The 24,561-nt window shown below is 41.4% G+C and overlaps 1 protein-coding gene across 4 annotated transcripts in view; it reads right to left on the bottom strand.

Annotated features, from left to right (window-relative positions):
* The window catches only part of LOC125643517 (tropomodulin-2), a 72,459-nt gene that overhangs the window by 13,792 nt on the left and 34,106 nt on the right, over positions 1–24,561 (bottom strand). For all 4 annotated transcript variants that reach the window (XM_075133084.1, XM_075133087.1, XM_075133085.1 and 1 more), the window contains 4 exons: positions 22,412–22,622; positions 18,440–18,596; positions 2,890–3,012; positions 669–755 (listed from right to left, as the gene is read on the bottom strand). In XM_075133084.1, the coding sequence (XP_074989185.1) occupies positions 669–755; positions 2,890–3,012; positions 18,440–18,596; positions 22,412–22,537 (493 nt within the window). In that variant the 5' untranslated portion in view covers positions 22,538–22,622. The remainder of the gene's footprint in view (positions 1–668; positions 756–2,889; positions 3,013–18,439; positions 18,597–22,411; positions 22,623–24,561) is intronic.

Here is a 24,561-nt window from a genome sequence, read left to right as displayed (position 1 = left end):
AGATTTCTTTTGGCCCAATCCTCTAATTTGTCTAGGTCCCTCTGTCTCCTATCCCTACCCTCCAGCGTATCTACCACTCCTCCCAGTTTAGTGTCATCTGCAAACTTGCTGAGGGTGCAATCCATGCCATCCTCCAGATCATTAATGAAGATATTGAACAAAACCGGCCCCAGGACCGACCCTGTGATGTGTGTATGTACAGTGTGATGTGTGTATGTACTGTGATTGGATGAGATGGTCTGACTTGCATAATGATCACATGGTCATTTCTCAGTAACTGTGCAGATGCCAGTGCTCTACTTACTGTCTTTGGAGCTCCACATCCATATGCACATGGATGCATGGAAACATAGATGCCTTTGCTTCCCATTGCACTCCCACACTTATGATCCTGTGCACTCCCAATCCTCTCTGCCACCACTATCTAGCAAGCCTTGCTTCTGAGGAAAGCTGAGCTCCCTGCTAGAGTGATTTATTTGTGTAACACACTATTGATAGTACGAATTTTTAATTTAAATTATATTCATTTAAGAGCTCCTCCTCATGATTAATGAGGGTTAATGAAGGATTGGTCCAGTGATACTATACTGATTAGACTAACAACCCCCAACTAACTATATAACTACCTAAGAATACAAGCAGACTGCAAAGGAAATCTGTTTACTTACTTCTCACACTTCCTTTTCCATCTTTACTGCTGGTTCCTTCTTCATCAAACTGTGGATTGTTGACCATGTTGTGCACCCCAAGAACAGCTATAAACATAAAAATGCCAGTAGTAAAATCCAATGTTAATAAAGTTTGCAAAGGAAACATGCATTTTACAAATTCCAATTTAGTTCCCTATCTAGATTATCAATCAGAGTGTTGTTATTGTCTTGGGTCATATGTGTTCATAGGTGAGGCTTGGTTAACCTCTAATACTGTAAGTTGAAAGTTTGGAGAACTTGACTATAGGTTCTTTCCTACAAATGCACCAGTGGAGCATGCATATTATCTGTCTATATCCTGGTACACTTACATTCAGACATGAACATTGTAACCATCTTGGGATTTCTGTGGGTGCTAAAGTATGGGACAGGGGGAAGAAAACATTTAAACATAATGGAAGACACCGCAATAAGGATTTATATGAGAACTAGAAATAGGCTGAAGAAAGAAACCAGACTTCAATAAAAGAGGCAGCAAATAAAAATTATCTTAGTACAGAGGCAGTTTCCACAGTATTCTATCAGAAACAACATAACGGTTAGGTATCTGATCCTTCTCCTCGGATTAGTTGCCTGCTTGGACCTGAGGGATCCTTTCACAGGTATCTATGAATCAAGAATGCATGACTCACTGTGGCTTTTTAACTCTACAATCAGATTTTCCTTACACAGACACTGAAGAGAGTGACTGTCTTCAGATAATATCACTTGTGACTATTACACTGCCATTGTGGGCTATTTGCAGCCCTCTGTTTAGTAGGGCCATTATACAATCATATCTTAGTCTTTATTTGTGCTATATGTTCTAATACAGTGAGTTGGGTACTGACTACAGCTGAGCAGAAACTGGAATTTCCATCCCAGGTCAAATTCTGATATTTCTACATTTGTTTTGGCTGAATTATGTACCGCAGTCATACAGCTCCCATGATTCACCACAGGGTTTGGTCAGAGGAGAGACTGCAGTGCATCATGGGAGACGTAGTCTGGCAAAGGAGCTCTGCACACAGGAGAGAATGGGGGCATGCAGCATCTGAACTACAACTCCTCTGTGGCAATGCACCACCTTAGGCAGATGTCGTTTAACGTTGAACGGAGTCAAAACAAAATGTTTTAACTCAGTTCAACAAACTGAAATATTTTTAGATTTTCCCAATGAAAAATTGAAAAAAAAAATCAGTAAAGTTGAAATTTTCCATGGAAAATTGTATTTCTCTGAAAACTGAACTTTCTGTTTAAAAACAAAAAAAATTCAATGGAAAATTCCCAACCAGCTCTAGTATTGACCATTGTAAAACACAAACAAAAAACCTAATGTAGAGCCGCATTTTATTCTTCGTCTTTTCATTCACACCACTGGTAACGGTGTGTGAAATGAGGGTTGAATATGGACCAGAAATTTTGTAGATAGCATATTTTGTGTGAGATGCACATTGGGTGTAGCTGGACAGGGTTCTGGTTGTTTGAAAGATGTTTGTGGATACACAACATTGTGTCTTTTTTGCAAAATAGTGAAAACAGTTGCAAATGCTCTGAATGATATTGAAGGCCCAATTCTAGAAGGTGCTGAGCACCTCCAATGATACAGTGGGAATTAAATGCAATTGGAGTGAAAAGATACTCAGGGCATATCTACTCTTCGAGCTGGGGGTGTGAGTCTCAGCTTGAGGAGACATACTGATGCTAACTCTCATCAAACTAGCGTGCTAAAAACAGAATGTAACAGCAGCAGCATGAGCAGCTAACCACCTTGAGAATGTCCCTAGGGTCTTGGGTGGGTCCGTACTTGGGGCACTTACCCCTCCTGCCACCCATGCTGAGGCATCTACACTCAATTTTTAGCATGCTAGCTCGATGATAACTAGCACGTGTCTCCTCAAGCTGCGAATCACACCCCCACTCGAAGTGCATGCAGCTAAGTGCATTAGAACGATGCAGGCTTGAGCCCATACTAACACTTATGCACCAGTGTTTGCTCCACATTTCTAACATCTGTGCACATTTTAGAGGCCTAGATTCCATAATGGCTTAAAAATAGGGTGAGTGATAGAGAGGCTGAAGATAACCCGGTCTAACCAGAGTAAGAATAGAGCATGCAGTGACAACTCAAACTCCTGGTGGAAGAGGCAGGCAGTACTGGACTGAAGAAGATTTTACACTTACAAACACATTAACTAACCTGCAAGGTCATAGAGCTCAGTATCAGAGGCACCAGCCAGGGCTTCTTCTAATTCTGGCTCCAGGGTTACCTTCTCCTCAGTGTGGGTTTCTATGGGCTTTTCTTTAGGGATAAATATTTTTCCTAAGGAGGGAAAAAAATCCAAAAGTGAATACTGAATTACTGTGACAACTCCTCCCCATCCTGACAGTACAGGGAGGAAACCTGTGTAAATAGTATTGTTCTCTATTGTGTACCAATGTATGTTTCCCTATTAATTTCTACACCTTCAGCACATTTCTACTATAGGTTGGGGTAGTTTATTTTTGTGGAGGCCAAGGTCCTAAAATCTATACTTTAGCTTTGGAATTTCCTGTGCCCAGTGGCACATAAGATAACCCATTTTTTCCACTAGTGTCTGTCTAGAGCAAGATATTTGACTCCATGGTAAGCTGTCTGCATGATGGTCACATTCTTTTTGATCATCCTGCAGTAAGATATTCTTTGTCCTCCATCCCTTTTCTTCCCTCCAGGGGGGATCCAATCTAAGGTATAGCTTGTGCTTCTGATGGCACAGCCAAACCACTGTAGTTGTCTCTGTCTGATTATTGAGTCTGCAGTCTGCTGACCTATGCAACACAACACTTCCACATTGGTTAGATGATCTCACCAATGAATCCCCAAGATTATTCTTAAACAACACTGGTGGAATGCAGTCAGTTCCTGTTATGTACTTCCACCATCTGCTACATTTCTGAGGCAACAGTAGTGCTGGGAGGACAATAGCATTGTACAATCTCATTTTAGTGTGTAGATTTATCTTCTTACTCTTCCAGCTGTTTGACAAACTGGAAAAATATCCACTGGCTTTGTTGGTTCTTGCCCTCATTTCTTTAGTGAGCTGACCATTAGCAGATATTGTACCTCCAAAAAAGATGAAGTCATCAACTCTTTTAAACTCTTCTCCATCAGTCACTCATTTGACAGGGCTGACAGCATTCTCTCCTGCCTTCATGATCGTGGTCTTCTGTGTACTGATACAAAGTCCCACTTTGACCACTTCTGCTTTTATGCTCAAAAAGAGTCTTTTCATTCCATCCAAGTTGGGAACCAATATTATATCATCTGCAAAATCTAAGTCTCGCATATTATCTCTTGTCCAAACAATATCAATGTTCTCAGCAGCAGCCATCACTGTTCTCATCACAGTCTATAACAATGCACAAGAGTAGTAGGGATAGTATGCAACCTTGCCTTATGCCAGTAACAACCTTAAACTGATAGATTTGAAAAGTTAAAGCCACAGACTGATGACATTGAAGAACAATGGCAGTTTTTCAAAGAAGCAAGTGTTGATGCAGCCAGGACTACAGTGGGGGCGAAAAGCTGTAAGAAAGAAGAATGGCTCCAACCAATCCCTGGTGGTTTGTTGAAGAGAGGGAAGAATTAAAGAGAATTCAACAAGCACATGACCACAGCAAAAGAGTTATTCTGCAACAAGAATATGCAGACAAAGACAAGAAAGTTAAAATATCAGCCAGAGGAGAGAATGGATGGAAAATAAAGTAAAAGAAGCTGAGGAGGCATATAAGAAAGATAATTCTAAAAACCTTTTTCTAGTATCTAAACAATTGACATCACAATTCTTGAACTGTTGTGGCATTGTGAAGGCTTGAGATGGTACAATTTTAACTAGAATAAGAAGAGAGAGCCCATTGGATGCAACATTTCCAGGTTATGCTTAACCAGTCAGAACCACTAACACTCATTGAGAGATGTGATGAAACAGTGGACTTACCTGTATCACTAAAAGCAATCACCTTTAAGGAAGTAACTAAGGTTATAAGGCAACTGAACAGTTAGAAAGCACCAAGCTTAAGATAGATGCTGAAATGTGGTGGAGGATTCCATGTGCAGGTTGGACAGAATGGTTCAGGAAAGGAGATCCAGCCTAAAGATTGCAGAAGTGTTATCTGCAACATCCCTAAAAGGGGATCCATTTATTTATGATAACTAGAGAGGGGTGTCAGGGAACAGATCAGCTAGGACCAGCTTCTGGCCTGCTCCCTGACTAACTTTGCTGCTAGGCAACCAATAAGCCCAGCTACAATGCCTTGGAACTGACAGAGCCCCTGATTGGCTGCTGGTTTAGCTTATAATACTGGCGCCCACAGCAAGTCCGCAGCTTCTCAATGTCTACCGTGCCTGCAGCTGTACTTGTTCTTGGTCCAGTCCCTGATCCTGCTTTCTTTCAACCCTTGTTCCAACCCTGTTCCAGCCTGCTTCCAGCCCCTGCTCCCCTCTGGCTTCAGACTTCCGGCTTTGATCCCCGACTCCACCTATGGCTTATGGCTCTGGTTTACCCTCTGGCTCTGGCATTTGGTTTCTGCCTTCTGGTACTGACCCTTGGCCTGTTTTCTGGACACTATCCATCCTGGACCCAGCTCTAACTAGTAGGCTGAACTCTTGCTTCCATCAGTAGGCATGACCACCCATGGCCCAGTCAGCTACAAGAGGTGACACTTCTATTTGTACCTGGAAAAGTGTTTTGCATTATCATTTTGAATAGGATAAAAACTGCTATTGATAAAATTGATACCCTGCAGTGTCAGTGGTTGGGATTTTCAAGCACTCACCATTGGGCATTTACTTCTATGGGTCTAGAACCAGGCCAGTGCTGAGTGCTAATCCCAGGGATATGTGGGTCTGTTTAAGAACTGTGCTTTCTGAGGAACTGAAGGCAATTCAAAAAATCCCTCTGCAGGAACCTTCCACTCAACAGAAGCCTGTTCAAGGGCACATAAATTGTGAAATCATTCTTAGGGACTGCACTACCTCCGTCAGTAGCCCTGTGGATTTCTTATTTAATCCAGCACTCTGTGATATTCATTGTAAAAGACACTTCCCAAGGCCCATATGCTGATCCCAGGACCACAGGGCATAAAACCAGGAGTGAAGCAGATGTATTTGCTACTTCTCCCCATAAGCTATGGCCACTATTTGAGCTTATCACATAGGTACCGGGGGAAGGAGGATTCAATTCCCCAACTGCCTCTGTGTAATTTCCAACTTTCCCAAAGGCATTCTGCCCCTTCTGTCTCATCAGCCAATCATATGATCAGTCTTCCCATGATCACCTGCGCAAGGCTGGGGAAGCTGAGCTGGATTTAACCCCATGTTCCCCAAGGACCAAGTAGTTTCCCTGCCACAGACCCTTGTACAACCTATCCTAGACCCTTTCAATTCTTCCCCCACTGTATACTGCTCTAATATAGGCATTAGCAGGTGTTTCCATGTAGCATTTCTCAAAGGCCAAGACCATCAATCTCTATGGTACTTCCAGTCTATGACAGCTGCATCAGAGGAAAATCTAGGTCACTTTCATAAGGAACTGGGCAACATTAAAAGCCAAGCCACTATCTTATGTTGTAGTCACTACTATACTCATTTAAATTTTGAAAACAGACTACTGTCATTCGTAAGCAGTGGAGTAACTGAACTGAATAATACCATCGATCTGATAAATCAGTGATTCCCAATTTGTTACTGTCCATAATGCTTTTAGACTCATTTAGAAGAAATACGGCTGAACAGGTCCCTTTGTGCCTTAGCCCAAAACAACTAAATGTATATCAGGCTTTAGATAATCCCTTTGTACTGAGACTGCAATGACCTTTGGGTAGAGGTGGATTTGGTCCATTGTCAGTTCTAAATTGTCTTATTTTCTGCAAGTTTTGACACTTGCAGAAATGCTTGGAGTATATCCTGGCCCTTTCTGACACTGCTCCGAAAGAGCTTAATTTTCATTTGTCTCAGTGATGCCATTTTGTCACCATAAATGAATGTTCTTCTGATATTGCTCCTTTCAATTACACATTGCTGTGCCTTTCGCTTTTCAATAGCTGCATGCTTCTATGGCTTAAATCTTTTTCCATGATGGTCCTGATTGGCATTTTTAGGCAGATAATACCCAGATTAATGTATCTCTTCCAGCAAGTCTGCCTGCTCCAATCTCAGGCCTGTCAGCCTCTATCAATGAGTTTAAAGACTGAATGGGCTCAGAAACTCTTGAAATGAATATTGAGGACATCCTGTCAAGTTTACTTCTCTTCTTGCCCACAAACACTTCCATTCTTTAAAGGCATCTTCTTATTACAAAAAATCTCTATTCTACAAGATGAATTGCTTAAAATGCCAGCTGACAAGTGACTGATAAAATAATACTTTGTGTTTCTGTTGCACATTCTACACAAGAATCTCAGAGTCCTTTATAGGCATAAATGTATTTCACCCACAGTACATCCCTGTGAGATAGGTTAAGTCGCCTCATTTTACAGATGACATGATTCAGGGACATCCCAGCAATATCAAAGAAAACAGTCAAGTGCAAGTTTTGTGTGCAAAGTACTTGCAGCAAGAAATTCTTAACTCTCTTTCCAAATGAAGGCAGGTTACATTTGTCAGGCTATCCACAACTCAGAACTGTGCTGATAGATGTGAGTTGTAGATATTATGCTGAAGAAAAAGCAAATGCTCCTAGCCACACCATAAGATTTAAATCTCCCTAGGCTATAGCTGATCAGACTTAGTGTCTGGTTGTCATCATGCACCCATCTGCCTTCAATCATCTATGCACCAGGATGACCTAGAAAGAGCAAACCCACATTTTTCAATGGTAGAGGACCAAAAGTAATCAAAATATCTAAGTAAACTATCAGTAGAGTGGGCCATTGGCTGTAGAGTATTCTTCCTTAAAGAAACCTGATAGCCACTTAAGCCCATTGACGTTAGGTAGACTAAAGACCTTGAGGGGACCTGACTTGTCTTCATCCATGATGGTGATACCAGTAGGCTACTGACCTTGAACTGAGCAGCATGAACTAGCCAGGCAATGCTCTAAACTCCAGAAATGAAATCACAAACAAGGACAGCAGGGCTGACAAATGTTGACAATATTGTCTATATCTTCTTGCCTGGTCTCCTCATATCCCTCATCAGAGGGACTAGAGAGCCCTAGACCTCAGAAATAACTGTCCCAGTTGTCCGGCTGCATAGTTCCTAGCAAACTGTTCAACCTCTCAGCCACCTTCCAATAGCATAAAGAGGAATCATTGCCATAACTAAGTTCAACAATAAGGACCTAAGAGTAGGTCAGAGCTGCCATTTCAGAGTTCTATATTGATAAAATGCTGATGAAATAATCTTTTGAATGGCTTACTGCACACTCAGCTTTTGTATAACCTAAACAAAATGTGCATTTGATTTTTGTGCCTCTCTACACACTTCTGGATCTGTGTACCACCCCACTTAGCGTAGGCCACCTAGTGTAGGCCAAACGTCCTGTTGCACAGTGAGAAATCCATACTGATGAAAACAATACTGTGTAAAATACAAATGGGAGTTTTGGTTCTCATTTTTTCCATGCAGCTTGTGTGTATGTATATGTGGGTGTGGGTGTATACATATATATGTTTGTGTGTGTGTATGTATATTTATATATATAAAATATAAAAAGCATTTATCAGGCATATGTAATTCTCAGATTGCAGCCTGAGTCTTTTTTGTTCTCTTTCTCTACATTTTTCTGGTTATTACTTCTTACATTTGATGAATCATTGAAAAAATGAAGTCCTATTTGATTACGGAATGCTTGAATGACCTTTGATGTGAAATTCACTAATCTTGGACCTCTGCCTTACATGAATTACACACAAGATTCACATTTTCCATCTAAAGTAAAGTATTCTTTCCTTTTGATGTTTACTTAAATTCCTCTCTAAAAATACTCTATTTAAAATGTAATTAAATGAATTCTTACCAGCAATACACTGAGTTATAAACAAGAAAACTGGCCAGGCTCAATTCTGTTGAAAGCTGCAAACCAGCAATATAAAAACAACCTAGTATAACTCCTGTCACTTTAATACACCTTTCCATCAGGAACTACTTACCGTTTAGCAGATTTTATCCAAAAACAGATAAACAAACATACAAAAAAACTCACAACAATCTTACGTTAAAAGATCATTATGGTTGCAAAGTCAAGCACTCAAAAGTTCTCACAGTCTCAAAAGTGGCTGTCACAGAGTGGCTGGCTGGCTCCTGAAACTGAAGTAGGTCCAGCTCTGCTGTGCCAGAACAAGTGCTTCCAGTTGGGCCAGTTATGGAGGGGGAGCCGTGTCTGAGGCTATAAAGGGTCAGAGAGCGATCCAGTGAGTCAGCACTGGCTGAGGAAGCAGCAGCAGCATCACCGACCACTACCACTGTCACTACCAGAATCCTCTGGGAGGGGAAGCAGTTTTGTTTAAGTTTGGACAGGAAACTTGCCTCAAAGGGACTGTGGGTGCTGCACTGTGTCTTTGAGAGCTTGGGAGACGCCCTGCCACGAATGTGGTGGAGAATGCGGGCACTGCAGTTCAGTCCCTGATAGGGGGGAAAAGTGAGGAGGATTGTTGGTGCCAAGAAAAAAAGAAAGCGGGAAAGTGAAGCCTCAAGGATTGACTCACCCCATCTAGCTTGGGTAATTAAGAAGATGGATGAGGTGATGGTGTAACAGCAGCAGCAGACAGCTGTGTTATAGTGGCAGATCCAACCTATAGTCCTGCAGTTGATGAACAGCCTGCAAAAGCAACAGAAGGTACAATTTGCCACTCAGCAGTGGTAAGAGGCCCATTTCCAGCAACAGGAGTGGCTGCAGAAGCGGCTGGGCCAAGAGACATAGGGAAATGTGGCTGGTGATGGAGAGGAAAGCTCAGGCTGGCTGGTAACTGATCTTGTGAAGCTGGGGCCAGGTGATGACCCAGAGGCCTTCCTCTGTATCTTTGAGAGAATGACAAGTGCAGCATGGGAAGAATGAACACGGTACCTTCCTGATGGGTGAGACCAGGAAGCCTACTGAGCAGTAAGCGACAAGCAGGCGGGCATCTAGCCTGTGTTGAAGGCTGCCATCTTAGATAGACTGAGACTGACTCCAAAGATGTGTAGGATCCAGTTTGGGGTTGAACCATTTCCCTGGGGAGCACAACAATGGGTAGTGGCTCAAAGATTATGGGACCTTGTTGCTTGTGGCTAGGCCCCGAGACCAGGTCAGTAGAGAAAATGATGGACTAAGTTATCCTGGAACAGTTCCTAAGGGCCCTTCTCATGAGACCTCAGATCTGAGTAAGGCAATATTAGTCTGCCTCAGTGGGTGAGGCAGTCGAATAGGCAGAAGCTGTCTCTGATGTTGAAGGAGATGAGCATGGCAGAGCAAGAGGAAAGGGAAAGTCATATGGAGGGAACAGGGAAAGTCATATGGAGAATATAGCTGCCAGACTCTAGCAAGTCTCTAATGAGCATGTGCAAACTAAGATTTTCAGAGGCTTATAACTCAGGCAAATTTTCATGAGAATCACAAAAGGCTCAGTCCTGACACCAGGGTGACACTCACTGTACAATTTTAAATCCCTGCTCTACAACACAGAGACTCATCTAAACAGCTGGAAAATTTACTTTGGATCAACAAAACAATGTCTCCCCCCTTCTCCCAATCTTGTTCTTGGAAACAGCTAGACCACTTTAGCTGAAACTTTAAAAAAAAAAATCAGACACTGGGATAGACACTCAGCATGGGAAATTTCAGCCTGAACAGTTTAAGTTTGGCAAAGTTATAAGCAACTGAAAACAGGGTCTTATAATGGAAAGTGTTGGGCAGCCCTAACCATAGGCTTCACCGCTAACAATATTGTAAAGGGAGTCTTTGCTAAAGGTTACAGTCGACACTGAATATAGGTCTTAAAGCTCCAAAAAGCCTGAAGAAGCTGCCAACATTTCAGGAAAAGCAGCCAACAGTATTTTAGCTTTGGAGAGTAAAAACTGACTTTTGTTTATCATCCCAAAACAAAATAAATAAAAGATACTCTCCTCCAAACAAAATCTTCCACCAGCCAGAATCTCCTATTAAAATACTTAAACTTTCCACTCTTTTCAGCTGTTTGATATTTTAGTTGGGTTTCTCCTCCCGACGGCTAAAAACCCTTAAACTTGAATCCATTATCAGAAAAGCACCTATTGTAGTAAAGGGATGGGAAAAATACCCATATTCATTCTGAAAATGACTGTCATTTTTATTGCTGAACGCTGACCGTATTCTTGGCACTATGCGTACATGCAAGATCGATGGCCTCTTCTTGGGGGGGCAGGGGGCTGACAACAACAGTTTGGTGAAAAAAGCTCTTGTTTAGTCATTATTTTCCTCCTTTTCTTCTTTTGTTTTTTCAGCTGACTGAAAAATGTTCACATTTAGTCATATACAAAGAGTGTGGATTTCCCCTTCCCTTCCCAGCACTAGTCCTCCTGGGTCTGATCCACTGGAGTCTTTCCACTGACTTTGATGGGAGTTGGAGCAGACCCAACATGAAACTGTTTGGCAAGGAGCAGAAAACAAGGATAATGCTGAAGGACTGACTGGAAACAACAGTACTGGATGGAAGCAAGGATGTACTACTCAACTTTTACTACTTATATTCTAAATTTGAATGGTCATATCTTAATATGTTTAATAACTGGGTTATTTTTCAGTTACTGTTTGTTAGTGTCACATAGGGGCAACTTCTGCAGAGGAAGCAGAAGGGGAAATGTTGTTAATAATAAACAAACCCGTATTCTGGTAGCACCAAGAGACCTCAAGTAAGGTCAGGGCTCCAACAGGCTAGGTACTGTACATACAGAGAGTAAGAGAGAGCCCTTGCTACAAGGAGCTTGTTGTCTAAACAAAGGCAGAGAGAAAGGTAGGATTACTTTTAGATAGTAAAATCTACTAAAATTACTTTTAGATGATACTACTTTAGGTAGACTCCTTTTAGATACAGGAGATGGGAGAAAGGAAAGATGACGTGACTTGTGCAGTTTGTGGCAGAGCTGAGAACTGAACCCAGCTCACTTGTCTGAGCCACAGGATTATCCTTTCCATTCCCGAAACCTGTTCAATTTTAGCTACAATATGGCCCCTACGTAGTTTCATTCCTGTGTCCTCCCAAAGGCTTCCTTTTTATATGATTGCGCCTATGTAGTATCATCATCAGTGTTTAACATTTTGGGACTTAATCCTGCCTTTCCTGTGCACCCAAACTCTCATTAACTTGCAAGTGATGCAGGGACAGGCCTCATAATTGTACAAATGTGGCTGACCATCGATCCAGCTCTATTTATGTAATGCAGTGGGTCAGTATGCATATCTCCTGAACTGGAGTTTATTGACTCTAATATAAGAATTACTAGAGCATCTGTTACAGATAGGAGCTAGTCCAAAAACCTATAAAGTAAACATTACAGATTGTCATTCCCTGTGGCTACAAAAATCAGACGTATCTCCCACCATCTCACTGCTGCTCAACAATAATGAACCCCCTGCTAGTGAGACGGCCAAACTAAAAAGATGTTTCACATCAGCTCTTGAAAGTCACCAAACCTCTGCTTTTGGCAGCCTGCAAGTGGGAGCAAATTCCAAAGTTGAGGAACCTCCAGAAGCAGTGCCCATTTTTTACACGCTTCAGGCTCAAATCTGGGGACAGACAACCAATACCATTTGGACAGTGACAACTGCTATCATGGGACACATGTGGAGATGTGGTTTCTGTGGCAACTGAATTCTTGGCCATCTAGGGTGCAATCCTCAAAGGTGCTGAATACTCGGACCCTTATCCAGCAAAGCACTTAAGCATGTGCTTAACTTTATGCACATGAGCAATCCCATTCAAATCAATTAGATTACTCACATGCTTAAAATTAAGCACATGTTTAAGTGCTTTGCTGAACTGGGTGCAGAGCACTCAACATTTTACAGGATTGAACCTTTAGTTCCTAAAGCAATTTATGTAGCAAGTTAACAAGCTAACCTATGGCAGAGGCCCAAAACTATAATGCAAGCCATACACTCAGTTGTTTTTGCCAAATACTGCAAGTCCCACATAACATGATTACAATAAGCTACAAGGCAACTCTCCATACCCTTAAGTCCCCTTTGAGCTAGTGTTTAATACTTCCTGTGTTCTGATTCCTCTGAATGTCTCCCCATTAGCTTTGGAATTTGTTTTGGCTTGTTGTGTAGCATAATCAAAACCTTATGGCAATGTTAAACATATAAGAACCAATGCAGGCAACTAAATTTCATCTTTCAGCCATCTGGTTGATGCTGGATGCTTCTTTGTCAAGAACTCCCTGATGAAAAGCTAACAAAAGAAGGCAGAAACACTGGATAAGGAAAAATGATGGACCAAAAACAATTTGAGGAGAAGGGGGAGGAGCTGGATTTTAAAATACATTTCTTTTTTCTTTTCAGCTTGCCACAGACCTTCCATGGCAGGGTAAGCTTTGCATAACACCCATAGCAACGTGTAGAAATGTCACTTAGCAAGTGGAATGCTTCTTCCAAAGGTTAATCTTGAAAGAATATATTTCCTAGTGGAAGACAAATAGCAAAGTGCAAAATAGTGACAAAATCTTAAACAAAGCTTGATGCACTTGAATCCCACTGACATACAGACATCCCTCAAAGGGCACTTGTGCTAGATGGCATATTGGCTTCTGTGTCTTCCGTTTCTAATTTTCCAGAATCAGAGGCCCAAGATCTTAATTTTTAATTCACAGGGTAACCTTAACATTAAGATGAAACTGTAGGGCCTGAGTCTCATTTTCACTAATGCCTCTTTATACTGCTCCAGCAGTGTAAAGGGGCTGGAAAGTGGGTCTAAATTATATGCACACCCACTTTCCGGCCCCTTTATGCTGGCAGTAGAGTTTAAAGGGGCCTTAGGGCTTGTGACTTTTATTCTAGAATAAGAGTGTCCCCCTGGGAAGCTATCCTGGAACAGCCGTTGCAGAATAGTTTACAGCAATAGCTATTCCAGTCAATTTCCCAATGTAGAGAAGCCCCTAATGTAATTGAGAATCAAGCCATTACTCTTTTAAAACATTCATGTCATAGTTTCTTATTCAATGAGTTTTGCCAAGTCAAATAAGTCTGAGACTAGGAACACTAGTGCTAAGATCTACAGCCGGCTCGACTTGCTCCTGGTCCTTACGCAACATTCATCAGATTTAATCAGCATCACATTAGAAAAGGCTCATTTTACAGCTTGTAAAAAGCCCACAGTGCTTGTTTACATGGTAGATGGGTGTCTCAATAACATTTTATTGTATTCAAATTACAGAGTGCCACACCTATGTAGCACAGAGGGAAGGAAGACAACAAAATAAAGCAGTGAACACAGGATGAAATACTGGCCTCACTGAATTCAATGAGAGTTAAGCCACTGACTTCAGTGTAGCCAGGATTTTGTGTGTGTGTGTGTGTGTGTGTGTGTTTGTGAGAAAACAATCTCTGTAGAATGCTCCTATTAAGACATGCACTTTAGTCAGATGACAATGCGCACAGGCTCCAGCAGTCCCAGCATGAGGGAATGCCAGGCTTAAAGAAGTCAGATTCTTTCCTGAAGTCATGCACTCTTAAACCAGCACACAAATTGGTGGACAAACCATCAAGTTCTCAGACGCTATGGTGCTGAACAGGACATAATTGTCTTTACTGATCTACAGTAGTTAAATAGATACGTCTTAAAATAATATAGGAATATAGTCAGTCTTAATAAAAGAAGGCACAGATATTTTGAAGAGATTTGGCCACCAACTTCAATGAGAGTAGAGCAGAGTTCCCTGTTTAGATAATTGCCAAATAGTTACATAAAGCAGTGGTCATAAGGTTTCTTTTCATATGTTTTAAACTCCTAACGCTCACACTAGGGACTCAATCTGGGACAAAGAGCCCAAATGAGGGACATGAGAAATCAAGGGAATAATTGCCTTGGCATAAAAACACTGGTATAACTTCACAATTCTAATAACCCCCTGAATTAGCATTTGTGATGTATTTAGTTATCACTAAATAACTAAGATAAGAGCAGCTTTGTGTGCAAGGGAGGCTGAGCTGGTTCTATGCCGAGGGACAGGTGAGAAGTACAGTTATTTGTGGTTTGTGGAACAGTGATGTTACTAAATCACAGAAGCTATAAATTAATAATCAGGGTTAATACAACCAGGACACGTTGAAGAATCGTGTGTTTTTAAGAGTATCCAAAGAAAACCTAAAGATGAAAAACTACCCAATATCACAGTGCAGAGTGACACCATGGTGGACAACGCAATGATTACCCTTACACAGAGCAAGTGCAATCTTGAGGGTGGTGTGAAATCCTGCGCCTCATTGGTAGCAATTTTGTGTGTAGTGTGTGTCAGGTCTGCTAGGGGATCCAAACAGCGGAAATTCTCAAATTCTCTAATGTAGACAGAACAAAAAAAGAAACAAATCTTACCTCTAAATCAACACTAATCATTAAAAATCAGACATGCCTGTGACAGAGCCAATGTGAATATACACATGCCCAGGGTGGACTGATTTAAAGCAGAGTGATTTAAATCATCAACTTGAATCATGATTCAAATCAGCAAGCAGGAAACCTTGATTTAAAGTATCAATTTTAGTCATGTTTTGCATTTGTACCTTTTAGTTACTTTCCTAAAGAAAGGTTGATTCTCATTGATTAAAACACATTGATTTGTAACTAAATGTAGCCTGTAGACTGAATTTAGTACTTCTTTTTGCTAACCAGAAGGATATGCAGCATCTACATACATTTATTTAAGTAACTATAGCGCTTACCACATTTATTCAGATTCTTAATTTTTTACACCTTTTATGTTAGAAAATGTTATTGTATGTTGTTTAATAGATTATTTTTTTACTTGTGATCTGTGTCAAACTTTAGATGGATGTAAATTGAAATTCAGTTAAAAATCCACAAAAACAGCATTTTAAAATTATTTTATTAGTTAAATAATACTACCTTAAATGTGCTGGATACATAAGAAGAAAGTTTATCAAAATACATTTTGTATTTAAAACTAACTACTTTATTAAATAAAGGAAGTATCATCTGTAGTTAGTGAATTGAACTGATTGTTTCTAGTCAACATATCCTTCAAGATTTTAGAACTAGTAGATCTTGTCCTTTCAGACCTAGTTTTTATTTATAGATTGGATGACGAAAATAAGCTTTCCTGCTTTTTCAGCACCCAATCTGTTTCTCAACTTTGAGCTAGTTATTGCCCTGAACTTGCTGAATAACCTGAAATGAAATAAATATTCTTTCTGCACCTCTACGGAAGAGGTTATTGGTGTCAAAAGTTCTGGTTTAGCACTTCAGCAAACTCTGGTTCCAAGTGCTTAGCCAGTGACTTCCTCCGGTTCAACAATTTGACTTGCTTTAAAATTTTAGCAGCTAGCATTTACTGCTTAATATTATTTTTATTTAATTTAAATAATTTTAATAGATTATGGTAAATGTATATGTTGGAGACTCTAGGGTATGGCCACTAGTTAAGTTGAGGGGATGGAAGGCCATAAGGGTCGAGGAAGTCTCCCTGCTGTAGGCCTAAGGGCTTCTTTTCAACCCCCCTTAATAGAACTCAGGCCTGGCTGGTTTGAGTAAGCTCTTTTGCTCTTAAAACAATGTTGCAGTTGTAGATAATGCCTTATAGTGTAAGGTTTGCTGACACCAAGTTAAAGATAACAGGAGAGACAGCGACAAGGCCAGACAGGATATGCTGGTTGTTTAAGTTGCTAGGAATGCTTGTTAGAGGTTGCAGGAAACAAACACTGTTGTAACCCATATAAGGAAGGCAGAGTATTTGTGCAAAGCTTTGATTGGCTGATGTGTAGTGCAGTAGCATTAAGGAATATAAAAGTGTGTGTAATGACCTGCTCTGATGTGCAGGATTTGAGATTTCTCTCCCTGTACCTTTCTTTAGAATTCCAAATAAACTTTTCTGCTTCTCCATCCCATTGTGTTTATTGGGTGACGCATACCGGGCAATGAACCCCTGCTGCTGTTTGCCTCTGGGCACTGGGTGCCGGCAACATATAGCTTAATTTAGGTTGCCATAATTTGAAATTATATTTTAAATAGGGTTATTTTTGAAAAGAAAAATATATTTAAATTAAAAATATGATTTTGTTTTTTTAAATCCATGCACAGGCCTGATAAGAAGACTCATTAGTCAATAGTAGAAAGGAAATCTGTAACTGTTTAACATGATATTAACAGATTCTGCATAAGAGGTCACACAAGAGGAGGGGTTGATAATAAATCCCTTCTCAGATAGATTGGTTTTTCCTTTCTAAACAATATGTGCCCAATTCTGACCTATTGAAATCAATGGGATACTTACCATTGACTTCAATGAACTTAGGATCAGGCCTTACGTCATTAAAAATAAAAACTGGATAAGGTGCTGGAGAAGAAAATAGGGAAGACAATGTGCAATAATCTAAAACAATGCTTCAGTTAGAGAGATCTAGGTGTCATCGCTCTTTGAAAAGATTTTTTTATGATGTCTGTTTTTAAAAAAGGAGGAAAACGAAATATAGTAATAGTAACAACACTTAGCATACAAATAGCACTTTATATCTTCCAAGCACTTTTGTAAATAGTAATTAGGGACCAGTCTTGGTCCTATTAAAGTCAATAATTTTGCCATTTACTTCCCCGGGGGTCAGAGTAGGTTGTTAATCATTTAGTCATTCAGTTGGCTGGGTATTTAAGCATATGGCTAACTTTAAGCATGCCGCATTGAAATAAATGGAACTACTCACATGCTCAGAGTTAGGCACATGCTTACGTACCTTGCTGATAGGAGGCCTTAGGCAAGTGTTAATATTATTTTCAATGTACAGATGAGGAAAATGAGGCAGTGATGCTAAAGGGACGCAGTATATTTGAAATCTAGTCAGCTGTTTAAGGAGTGAATTTAAAAGTAGTTCCAAATGCCACTCCTGCCTAAGTCATCTTGCCAATGTTTGGGGTTTTACAATCACGCTTTCCTGTGTTTTAAAATGTTTTTCTCTCCTTTGTGGCTATATGACAAACCCCTATAAAAACAGAAAGAATGATGAAACTGAATGTGTGAATAGTGCTGTCAAATGTAAAAAGAAAGCAACTGGAAAAATAATTGTTTGCTCTAATCTCTTTCCTTTACAGTGATCTTAAGTGATACTTATAGCAATAGCAGGTAACAATTATTCAGAAAGGAGTGTGATATTTGAGTTGACAGTATCTATATAAGGGTCTGATCCATAATAGTAATCAAGCACATGCTTAACTGTGAGCACATGACTAGACCCAGTGAAGTCAATGGGAGTGCTTAAGTGGTTTGCTGAATTGGGGGCACAGTGCCCAGCACCTGGCCGGATTGGCACCTAAATATATTCCCCAAGCTCACAGAGGGAGTTGCTATAAGAACTGGGATTAGAACTCCAGAGCTGTTGGCTCCTAGTCTTGTGGGCAGGACACTAGACCATAGATAAAACTAGTGTTTTATTAGGTTAGCTTTAAAAAGTATTTTTGGGTCTAAATTAAAAGCCTATGATTTGGCCTCCGTCCACCTCCCCCTGGTTAATTTCCCTGAGAGGCCCCACAGCTTGTAATTAATATGTTCAAATACCACGTTATTGCAGGCACTGGTGAGGGTGAACCATTACCTTTCTTCTCCCCTGTAAAGGGCACAAAGTCTTCCCTGTCTTTGTGTTCCAGTGCTTGCTTCTCCAAGTATGAAAGGAGTCGATCTCTGTCGAAAGGGCCCGTGGCAGCTTTACGGGTCTGGTCTTTTTGTCGGAAGCCCGCTGGCAGAAGTGCATTCTACCAAAATATATGAGATACAGATACAGAATCATACAAATGTTGGTCTGGGAGGGACCTCGAGAAGTCCTCAAGTCTCATGACAGCATGACACTATTAAAGCACAGACACCTGCTGCCGGATTTTCAGATTGCATAAATTGTCATAGCTCCACTGACATCATTTGAGTGATGCTGATTTAAACTAGCTGAGAATCTGGTCCCTGATGAGGAAGCTTTTGGTATGTAGCATTTCACAGAGTCAGGGAATCACAGAAATGTAGGGCCGGAAGCGGTCTCAAGAAGCCATCAAGTCCAGATCACTGCGCTGGGGCAGGATGAACTAAACCTAGACCATCCCTGACAGGTATTTGTCCAACCTGCTCTTAAAAACCTCCAGTGCTGGGGACTCCACAACTTCCCTTGGACACCTGTTCCAGAGCTTAACTATCCTTATAGTTAGAACGTTTTCCCTAATATCTAACTTAAATCTCCCTTGCTGCAGATCAAGCCCATTGCTTTTTGTCCTGTCTTCAGTGGACATAGAAACAATTGATTACTGTTGTTTTTATAACAGCCCTTTACATATAACAGCCCCATAAGAAAACTTTTATAATTCTTATAATTGTAACTCAGTCTTCTTTTTCTCAGGACTATACATGCCCTGTTTTTTTAACCTTTCCTCATAGGTCAAGTTTTCTAAACCTTTTCTCATTTTTGTTGCTCTCCTCTGGACTTTTGCCAACCCATCCACATCTTTTCTGAAGTGAGGCACCCAGAATGGGACACAGTACTCCAGCTGAGGCCTCACCAGTGCCAAGCAGAGTGGGACAATTACCTCCCATGTCCTACATACAACACTCCTGTTAATACACCTCAGAATATTAGCCCTTTTCACAACTGCATCACCCTGTTGACACATATTCAATTTGTGATCCACTATAACCCCTGGATCCTTTTCAGCAGTACCATCTAGCCAGATATTCCCCATTTTGTAGTTGTGCCTTTGATTTTTCCTTCCTAATTGTCTTTATTGAATTTCATCCTGTTGATTTCAGGCCAGTTCTCCAATTTGTCAAGGTTGTTCTGAATTCTTTTCCTGTCCCGCAATGTGTTTGTAATCACTCTCAGATTGGTGCCATCTGCACTTTTTTTTTACAAGCATACGCTCCACTCCATTATCCAAGTCATTAATGAAACTATTGAATAGTACCAGACCCAGGACTGACCACTGCAGGACCCCACGAGGTACGCCTTCCCAGTTTGACAGTGAACCATTGATAACTACTCTTTGAGTACAGTCTTTCAGCCATTTGTACACTCACCTTATAGTAATGTCACATAGACTGCATTTCCCTTGTTTGCTTATAAGAAGGTCATGTGGGACTGCATCAAAGGCCTGACTGAAATCAAGATATATCACATCTATTGTTACCCCCTCTATCCACTGGCCCAGTAATCCTGTCAAAGAAGGAAATTAGCTTGGTTTGGCATGATTTCTTCTTGGCAATTCTGTGCTGGCTATTCCTTATAAACCTATTATCCTGTAGGTGCTCACAAACTGTAGACAGAGTGATGCTATGTTTCTATAATGTTCTGAATTTAAACTCTGCTATAGGGTACTTTTTTTTTAAGTGGAGCCATTTCTTTACATAATATTTTTCAGTGGCAAATAATGTGCAGCAATGTATTGACTAGATGTAACTATTAAAATTACATTCTCAAGTACTTTCAGACAAATATATCTGACCCCTTATTAACTGAGTTTTTTTACTGTAGTGCTAAAAGACCAACTGAGACCCACTGTGAAAACTCTGTACAAACAGAGTAGTACAGTCCCTGACCTGAAAAGCTGATAGTCAAAATAAACAGGACAGGTGAAGGGTAGAGGAAAGAGTTAACTTCCTTCCCCTTCTAACTTTACCTACTCTTCTTGGTGTCTCTTTCTCTTTCTAATTCTCCCCTCTTTTTGTTGTTGTTCTTCTTTTCTATTTCCACTCCTCTTTCTCCATTCCCTGCACCCTTTTATCCCAGTACAGATGACTACAAGAGTGTAATATTCAGTAAATAAATTGAGTGTACAGAAAGTACTTGCTGGAAAATATGGTTGGTCACTGCCATTACTGGCTAATCTTCAGACAGAGTGCTAAGAAATTGGAAATTATTAACCTTTTTCTTCATCCTTATTTTCCCTCCAGTGTGAACCAGATTTGGTCTGCTAGTTTAGGAAATAAAATCATTTTGACTGGCCAGGGAGCCAGGTTGACTGGATTGCTAGCAGTATGGAATGTCCTTGAATAATTTGTAGTGTCATTGAAAGTACTTTCAAGTTCCATTCCATTCTATCTTATTCAACATCTTGGAACCAGTATTTTCTTTTGGTGAAAACTAGCAAACTGATAGCTAAATTCCTAGGTCAATTTGAAAGCTTTGATATTATGCAAGCACCCACAGTGCAAATTTCCCAACAGCAGCCATATCAGTGACCTCAGCCCCATCTTTCTTTAAGTGAAAGGTAATCTTTTCTCCAGGTCACAGGTTTCTAAGCATACTGTGAATGCCATTTGCAAGTCTGCAACACTACCATATTTTCTTAATGTAGAGCCCTAGCGATATGGCTGATGTATAATTGAGTTGAGATGACTAGTATTTGGCTCAGTTAAGTCTTGGCAAAGCAAATTTTCCCCACTTAAAAAAATTTGTAAGTGGAAAATACAGAGTCAATATAATTCAGAAGTTCAGAAGAATGTGATGTTCACAAACAGATGATGATGATTTGATTATAGCTGTGCCTATAATCCCCAACCAAAATAAAGCCTCATTAGGCTAGGCCAGGGGTCTCAAACTCAAATGACCACGAGGGCCACATCAGGACTAGTACATTGGCCCGAGGGCCGCACCACTGACCACCACCCCCCCGCTGTCCCGGCCCCATCCCCACTCCACCCCTTCTGTGAGGCCCCGCCCCTGCCCCCATTCCAACCCCTTCCCTGAAATCCCCACCCCAACTCTGCCCCCTCCCTGCCCCCAGGGGGTGCAGGAGGGGTGCAAGATGTGGCAGGGGTCTCAGGGCAGGGGTTGGGGTGCAGGAGGGGTGTGGGGTGCAGCAGGAGGCTCAGGGCAGGGGGTTTGGCTGAAGGAGGGGTTCGGGGGGCGGTCCGACCCAGCGTGCACCAGGGACAGGGCAGACTGCCTGCCCTGCCCTGCCCCCGTGCTGTTCTGGGAAGTGGCCAGGACTTGGGGGGGGGCGCAGAGGGGTCTGTGTGTTGCCCTGGTCGCTCCTCCAGGTACCTCCCCCGAAGCTCCCATTGGCCGTGAATGGCCAATGGGAGTTTCGGGGGATGTACTTGGAGGAGCGGCCAGGGCAACACACAGACCCCTATGTCCCCCCTCCCCCAGGTCCCGGCCACTTCCCGGAGCAGCACAGGGGCAGGGCAGGGAGGGAGCCTGCCCCGCCCCCAGTGCACGCGGGGCCGGAGCCGCTCTAGGTAAATGCTGGGGGGGGGGGGCTGCAGGGAACTGGCGGGCCGCAGAAAATAACCCTGTGGGCCGCATGTTTGAGACCCCGGGCTAGGCACTATACAAACACATAGTAAGAGAATCTCTGTCCTGAAGAACTTACTGTCTAAATAGAGAAGGGATGGCACAAAGACTTGCCCAATGTCAGACAGCACATCAGTGGCAGAGCAGGGAATAGAGCCAAGGTCTCAGAGTTCCTAGTCTAGTGCCTTATCCTTTAGAACACTTGATCACCTCTATGGGCCTGGAATATAAGTAATCCTCAATCTTTTTTACTTCATTTTGAAACATCAGTCCCGTTTCTGTCCCGTTACCTACCTCAGGGTCAAGGTCATCAAGAACATGTTCCAATTGTTTCAGCTCTTCCTCCGATAGTTTGCTGAGAATTTCATCTTCATTGATATTCTTATATTTTTCTAACTCCTTTCGGAACGGCAGCGACATGGCTCCTGCAGCAGCAAGGTGTCACTCAATGCTTTCCAGAGAAATTTCAACCATTCAGGAGGCAATCTTCTTGGTCTTCCACTCACTGTTAACAATAAGCAGTTGTCAGTGTCTCCTTTTACACTAGACACCTATAGCTCAGGGGATCACATTTGTATTTTATTTATGGATTAATTTAAAAAAGGAAACATTTTCTCTGACTCAGCGGTGTCAGGCTACATCGACACTTGAACTAAGGGTATGTTTCCAGCTCAAGCAAACATTCACGCTGGCTCTCACCAAACTAGCATGCTACACATAGTAGTGTAGCTGTGGGGTACCCAGGAGTATGTACCTATGGGGTCTGGGTGGGCTTGTACTCTGGATGGCTAGCCCACGCAGCCATTCACCACTGCCTAGGCTACCACAGCTACACTACTGTTTTTAGCACACTAGCTTGATGACAGCGTGCAAATATGTCTACTTGAGCGGGGAATCACACTCCTAGCTCCAAATGTAGCCTAAGAGTGGGGACAGTGCCGACCTATGCAGCAAGTATCCTAGCAACAGGAATTAATTTAGGACATCCTATCTGCAGCTTCAAAGGGAAGCTTTGGGCATCACATTAATCGAGAACCAAGATTATCCTTCACCTGGGAGATGAATTTGTTTTATGTGGCTTCTACAGAGAAGCATCTGTTTTGTTCTCCTGGCTAAAGGGAAAATATGGTGAGTGTCATGTGATAATGGTAAAAACTCATTTTCTTCTAACACTGAACAAGGAACTTTGTTAGAATAAGGGAGCAATATTATTCCTAAAGCTACTCTGTCTCTTCTCAGCTTCATTGTAGAGTTTCTGTCTAGGACCTTTCCCATCCCATTCTGCCTGGGTTCCTGACAGGTTTTAAGAAACAGTTCACATCTCCTCATGGTAACACAATCAGCTTTCCGGCACACTGGTTCATAGTCTTATTTTAGACTTCTTTGCTGTCTGCATTACAAATGGTGACACTTTTCAGCAAAACAAGAAATCCCGCTGAGGGAAATTGCCAATTTTAATTTAAAACATCATTTCCAAATAATTTCACTGCATGTGCACCTCTAAACATTCAGACTGTGGGGACGAACACAGTAAGTCCTTAACATTTCATGAACCTCGTGTTTTTAAAACTCAACTTGTTGATTTTCAGTTGATTCTCAGCAGATCAATAACAAAAACAAGTAATTTATTATCACGTGGCCACAACTATTAAGATAATTCTCCTATGATTTGTATGTGGTGGCTCCCTGCCTCTGTTCATTCCCTTCTTTCTAGCACTGGTAGCACGGCTCGCAATACTGCGTAAAAGCTGAAGAGGGAGCAGTCTTGCTCCTCGAAGCAGCAGTAAATGTATGATGCATGAAGCAGTTAGTGGCAGAGTCCAAAACATAATCCAGGGCTCCCAGATCCCTACTGTACCTATTAGAACCCTCCCAAACTGAACTATATACAGTACTAGCTGTGCAGATTACAGATGAGATTCTTGAATGCACAAAATTCAAAGTAATGGTCAGGCAACTGACATTTACTCATCAGATTTATAAAGATGAACCCTGTGGTCTTTGTGCAATTTTACATGAGAATTTGCACGATGATTTTTGTGTGTGTGCAGTTACTACGAATGCATGTACAAAACAGACATTTGTGTGTGTGAATGCATATTTAGGCATGTCACAATTTGTGTCCCCAACTGTAGTTAGTGCACATACAAATATAGGCGCACAAAGGTGCAGAGACTTCAGGAGTTTAAATTTTTGCAATTTTGGACCATTAATACATAAGAAAGTAATGATCTATACAGAAATATGATAGGGAAACTATAACATTGAATTTTCTGGACCAGGTCCTCATCTGTTGTAAACTGGCAAAACTCCATTGACTTGAAACCAGTTTACGCCAGCTGAGGGACTGGTCCTTTATCTTTTATTCAGTCAAAATCCTAACCAAAGAGTTCATTTAATTATAATCACACTCTTACAATGTTTCCTTCCACCTATAGTTTTAA

This window comes from Caretta caretta, chromosome 10 (assembly GCF_965140235.1).
Source record: "Caretta caretta isolate rCarCar2 chromosome 10, rCarCar1.hap1, whole genome shotgun sequence".
NCBI classification, from domain to species: domain Eukaryota; kingdom Metazoa; phylum Chordata; order Testudines; family Cheloniidae; genus Caretta; species Caretta caretta.
Note: the sequence above shows the minus strand (reverse complement) of the source record. Positions and strands in the feature narration are given on the sequence as shown.